This window comes from Etheostoma spectabile, chromosome 5 (assembly GCF_008692095.1).
Source record: "Etheostoma spectabile isolate EspeVRDwgs_2016 chromosome 5, UIUC_Espe_1.0, whole genome shotgun sequence".
Taxonomy (NCBI): Eukaryota; Metazoa; Chordata; class Actinopteri; order Perciformes; family Percidae; genus Etheostoma; species Etheostoma spectabile.
Window position 1 is genome coordinate 2,894,266 of NC_045737.1, and position 6,329 is coordinate 2,900,594.

At 38.3% G+C, this 6,329-nt stretch overlaps 1 protein-coding gene across 2 annotated transcripts in view; it reads left to right on the plus strand.

The window, feature by feature from the left end:
• Positions 1 to 2,019: 2,019 nt before the first annotated feature.
• fgf17 (fibroblast growth factor 17) overlaps positions 2,020 to 6,329 on the plus strand; it is a 7,560-nt gene continuing 3,250 nt past the window's right edge. The window contains exons 1-3 of one of the 2 annotated variants that reach the window (XM_032517074.1): positions 2,020 to 2,498; positions 2,587 to 2,623; positions 2,848 to 3,025. In XM_032517074.1, the coding sequence (XP_032372965.1) occupies positions 2,467 to 2,498; positions 2,587 to 2,623; positions 2,848 to 3,025 (247 nt within the window). In that variant the 5' untranslated portion in view covers positions 2,020 to 2,466. The remainder of the gene's footprint in view (positions 2,499 to 2,586; positions 2,624 to 2,847; positions 3,026 to 6,329) is intronic. The other variant, XM_032517075.1, reaches the window with a different exon arrangement.

Here is a 6,329-nt window from a genome sequence, read left to right on the forward strand (position 1 = left end):
ATGAAGTCTAGCACTTCTGCTGCTAAACACAATGTAATAAGTTACCTCGTTAGCTTTAATGTTAGCTGTCCTTCAATGTCCTGAATACCTGACACGTTTATTTTAAACATAGCTGCTTTATTTGCCATCTAGTGACGAGAGGTTTCCACTACAGGTCTTTAGCACTGCTTTACACACACACACACACACACACACACACACACACACACACACACACACACACACACACACACAGACGCGCCCTGTTGCAGCTGGTAATGACCACACTAGATGAGTGTGTTCCAGGAGCCTATTGTGCATCCTGGTTCACCATAGTGACTAACTGGGACACGTCAGTTCTTCATTAATGTTATTAACTACACCTGTGCTTTTTTGTCCACTGTGAAAAAGCCTTGTATGTATATACATTAATGCACATCTCTAAAATGAGTATTACAACATTGTATTTCCATATATGAATTAATTGATTTAGTAGTTTGTCAATGTGTATGGGTACATTTCTCTTTTCAGCTTTCATACATTTTTATCTTAAGTCATAAAATAAGCCATTGTCGCACTGTTGCTTGCTCTGGAGGAAACTACTAGAACTGTTGGGTCCTTGTAAATTCTGGAGTGTGGTCTATCTGTAAAGTGTCTTGAGATAACTCTTGTTATGAATTGATACTATAAATAAAATTGAATTGAAATTGAATTAAAATGAACTGTTGCAAAGTGTCACATTATCTTTAACTGTACAGGCAGATTACAATGAATCAGACATGGCCATGCTCGTCACATTTTCTTTGGACAGCAAAGACTGTAGGTTTTCCAGATAATGGGAAGTATGTCATCGCGGCATCATATGGTGACATGCGGTTATTGTGGGCCAGCTACACTATATGCACTCTCGTGCAATTAAAGACACAAACACACACACTTGCTGGACCGTTTTGCAGTAAATCACGAGCTGGCTCTCTCAGTACTGTAAAAAATGAGAACTGATCGGTGATGGGATGACAGTGCCCTACAGCAAGAAAAGAAGTGACATCAACAAGTAGTCTCGGTTGCTGCTGGCTCGTGTCAGCCAGCCGAAAGCAGATCAACATGTCAGAAATGCCTAACTGCTGCATTGGTCCACTTTATTGCCGTAGACAGGGGCAATGGTGGTGGTGGGGTCAAGAGAACGTGAGAAGGGTAAGATGTGAAGGCACTTGAAGCTTCAGGTTACACTGTTCACAAACTCTGCCTCATCTGGACTCAGCAGCTACCAAAGTGAATGCTATCTGTTTGTCTTCTCTTCTCTCCTCTCCCCTTCTTTTCTCTTCTCTTTACTTCTCTTCTTTTTTTCTGGTCTTCTCTTCCTTTTTCTTCTTCTCTCCTCTCTTCTTGGTGGATAATTTAAGATACATTTTTATTTGTTTGATGTGTTTGTTGTGTGTTTTTTTTAAATTCTTACTTGTTTTTAAATGTTTTGTGATTTTGATGGTTCTCTGAAAATGCTCCAATAAAAGGACCTCTCTTCTCTTCTCTGTAAATTATTGTAATCTTTTTGAAAGGAAGAGGAAAGGCAGTATCCTGCTCGTCTGGGGATGTTGATTGCATATTATGTAAATATGAAACAGACCTTTTGTCTGCATGATTTGTTTCGGGCCTCCTTTTACATGAGCTAGAAGTGTGACCAGTTAACATAAGATAAAAGGGTATGTGTGGTGGGGGTGGGGGTGGAGCAATAGTCTCTTTAACACGTAATTGGCACACCCATAAGGTGCCATTAGGCTACTCACTTTTAAATACAATGCTACAGTAATGGTCTACATTAAAGGCAGACAGAGGGGTAGTCGGGAATGCAATATGAGCAAGAACGCTCAAAGTTGCAGTTTCATTTTCTTGTTGTAATCTAACTTTGGATGTGGAGTTCAACTTTTCTCTTTTCCATTTGCTAATCTTAAATAGGCCTATGTGTTGAGATTTTTTTTTTCTCCCTTCACATCTGCGTCTCCCTATTAAATCATCATTAGGGGTCTTGTTGCTGTGCCCACCCACAATAGAAAGATTTCAGGGAGGGACTTTGCCTTTCAACATTTAACCAGTGAGCAGCCTGACCCCGGTGAGACAGAGGGCTTTTCAAAACCTGGAATTAACCCGAGCAGAACTGCACCGAGTCAAGGATCCTTCTCGCATTTACCCCAGTGATGTCATTCAAAAATCTAACGCGCTCCTTATAATGGATGTATCTGCTGGCGGTGCGTTGCGCGGATCTTTTGAACAGCTCTTCAGCACTCAGTCAGCTGGATCTGGTTTTTGATAAATGTGAGGTGAAATAACGCCGAGTTGGGTTTTTTATCAGAGACTTGTTGCTGTGGATGGACAGGTCAGGAGTCCATATATGCAACACTGTGGGAGCTCGGGTGGATTTATTTGCCGCATCCTCCTGGGATTAATGTGCCTCAAGAATCCGTTTCTTTATCGGATGAAATTAGAAGGAGAATGTATGGAATAAACCAGCGCTGCGTTTACATGTAAGACGACTGTAAACGCTGTAGACTTGTTTGATTGCCACATAATGCCTTCTTTTATAATAACAACTCTTCATTTATTCTTCTGCAGATCATTTCATTTTTTCGTGCTGTGGTGCCATGCTCAGGTAAACCCACTCAAAACTTTGTCATTGTTGTAAAATGTTTAAATATGAGAAATGGTTGATGAAGTAGGGAAACTCTACAATAACTCCTTTTAAAATATTGCATTTAAATATGAATAGAATATGATTAGTTTTAGAGGGAACCTTCGGTTTGTCTTTAGACAAAAATTCCCAGATTAGAAAGAAAAAAAATTATGTATTTCATTTTTCCCTTTTGCATAAAAAAGGGGGAGAATCACCCGTCTCCTAATTTTAACCAGTATGTGAGGACGCAGGGCGCAGTGACGGACCAGCTCAGCCGCAGACAGGTCAGGGTTTACCAGCTCTACAGCCGCACCAGCGGGAAACACGTCCAGATTCAGGGCAAAAGGGTCACCGCCACAGCTGAGGATGGGAATATGTACGGTAAGGGCTGTTAACCTTGGAGCACATTTAACTATGTATTTGATGTTGTTGTTGTTCTATGGAGTTGTGCATCTTGGTAGTGTTTTGTTATTTCACCACTACAGGTCTTCACACGTGCATCCTTTAGCCCAGCTATTCAACAGGGGGTCCGGGACTCCTAGAGGGTCCTCAGAGTTAGTGCAAGGGTTCACCAAATTATGTAAAAAAAATATTGTTTCTCATTTAAAAAATTAACATATGCAATAATAATGAATTTTGAATGCAAATAAATTGGCCTATTTGTGAAGACAACAAATTATTTACACATTGAAATATGGCAGCCATACATTTGAGCTTAAGGGGTCACGGTGCATAAATAATATCCATTTATTTTCATCCATTCTGCCCAATTTAATATGCAACTCAATTGTATACAAGACATGCCTTCCCTACTGGCCTAAAAGACGTTGAAGACCCCTGCCTACCTATAAGCAAACAAAATATAACGTTTAGCCGCAGATTGTGCATCTCATCATTACCATCAAACTGCAGTCATAGAACTAAGCATCATATTTTCTGAGAAATAAATATCTTAATTGATCTTTAAAAAAAACCAGGGGGTTGTTTAAAAAAAGGTTGCCTTGTCCCAGAATCCTCAACAACTCTTTTAATTAAGGAAGTAACAGTGGTAGAATGTAAATTAGTACATTATGTACAAATGTTGAGGTATTTGTACTTCATTTAAGTATTTTCTTGTCATGCCACTTTCTACTTCTACTTCTACATCCCACATGAGAAATATTGTTCTTTATACTCCACTACACTCATCTCACAGCTTCAATTAGTTATTTTACACATTAGGATTTTTGCGCACAGAACACAAGTAATTTATAAAAGAATGATGTTTTATCATAAATACAACTAGCCAACAATATAAGGTCCTACAAGTCCAGCTGAAATTATTGGACCATTAAATTGTTTGGATCCTTTTCTGTTTCTAAAATGGGAGGATTTTTTTTTAAGTACATTTTTTTGCCGATGCTTACATACTTTAAATTAAGTAATATTTTCAATGCAGGACTTTTACTTGTATAGTATTTTCACAATGTGGTATTAGTACTTTTACGTCAGTAAATGATCTGAATACTTCTTCCATCGCTGGTAAGTCAAATTTCTTTTGAAAGCGCTTTTAACAGACATAAGCCACAAAGTGCTTTAAAAAGTACTAAGAACACAAGGCATAATGAGAACATGATACACAATTAGAATTACACAATAATAAATAGAGTGCAGATCAGCTGCATCCAGGTCGACCTTCTGGAAATTACACAATAAAGATTTAAACCTGTTACTCATGTTGCTGTAACCCAGGTAACTGGATGTGACATGTCCTCACTCTTTTTGCACAACACAATCAAAAAACTGTCCTTATTAGTTTTTTTCATGAAATTATAAAATACTGACTGACAAGTAACATCAACATGTAGCCTACCAATATAAATGATGCATTGTACATATTCAATTTCAGTTCAATCGCACAAAATGAGTAAGGTCATATGTCATTCCATCCACCATTTGTTTCTAGATTTGGAACTCCAGTTACTTAGAAATCTATTTATCATGCAGCAAGCGTAATATTTTTTTGATCCTGAGAGTTAAAAGAGTATTCTGTAAATGTCTTCAGAATGGTAAGTGTTGTTTTTTGTCATTCTGGGTTTTTCCAAGATCACAAGGTCATCATTTTTCAGAAAATCAAGTGCTTAGCTCTGTGGCTTTTCTGTACGGCAGAAACGATAAGATGAGCCGTTATTGTCAGTGCAGGGCAGTCGAGAGAACAAAAAATGGCGATGCATCACACATAAACACACAATAAACATACAGTAAACAGGCATAAAACATAAGCATACATTATTCATCTAAATGCTTTAATAAACATCCGATAAACCTCACACAAGACCCCCTACCTTCCCCCACACTCAAAGAAGATAGAGAAAGAGAACCTAAAGCACATCCTCCCTCTCACATTGCACTCAATTCTACCCAGATTGCACATTTCCCATTAAACCATGCTGTGATCAATAACGTAGGCTATGTATTGCAGAATGCACAATTGCACAAAACCATATAAAATAAAAAAAGTTTTAGAGGTACAAACTGGTGCTGGTTTGGACTGATATTTAAATTATTTCTTTAAAAGCGGGTATCGGCCAGTCAGACAAAGCTCACAATAATTTAGTGTCAAACTGCCAGCATGGAAAATCTGCAGGGAAACCTGCTGGGCTATATTTTATTTGTGATTTTTGCACAAGTACTAGGTAAACAAGAGAGCCTGCTATAAATGGCCACAATCTGTTCAGAGATTCATCAGAGGAACTGAGTGAAATTGTTTGATTGATAGTGTATTTGGACAGTATAGCTACAAAGCCCCTGCTGGGGACTGATGTCCTTGGGCAAACCAGCAGTTTCTCTTCCGGCCTGCTTGTCCCTCCCTCTGTGAGGTGTTTTCAGGCTTATATGTTAATTCAGCCTCCCTGCTGAATCCATGAAGCCATCGTCTGGCGAATAAGGGCCAGTCCTTTGTGTCTATAGCCCCAATACACAAGGCGGTCGTAATGACCAATGGCCAGTACAGCTCTTTAATGTTCAGTGATAACATTTGTTTTATCATTTGTTAGAGGTCTGATTTAAGGAAGCTCACCTGGGCCAGTGTGTGTCTCTCAAGGCTCTTATTGACTCAACGATTTGTACTGTCAGTCTGTAGTTACAGCTCATCAGGGATATCATTCACTCAACAACAACAAAAATTAATTCAAAATGTAACTACTAGGCGAAAAAAAAAAAATTATTATAGTAACAGGAAACTACGGAAGAGGATTAGGGCCACATGTGAAAAATGTCTTGAGTTCTGAGTTTAAAGTCAGAATTCTAAGAAAAAAATTCTCAGAATTTTTACATGTGGCCCTAATCCTCCTCTATTCCGTGGATGACTCAACGGCCAAAAATATAACATCTACACACTGCACTATCATATGAAATGCAGACCATAAGCTTTAATGAACAAATAGCATACCTTAAATGATGTTTATTTTTCTTTGTATTTGAGAATCAATGTCAATGGAAAAAGATTGGAGTTTAGTCTAAATAATATCAATATTCATTCAAGGGAACTGCATGTTTGGCTCTGCATGATTTTATGGGATATTACGTAGAACGCTTAAAAATTCAATAACACATTTTAGATTAGGACAACAAATTGGACTGTGGTTGGTGGTGTGACTGTGTTTTGTCTATTTAATATATTAAATATATTCACCCCCCCCCCCCC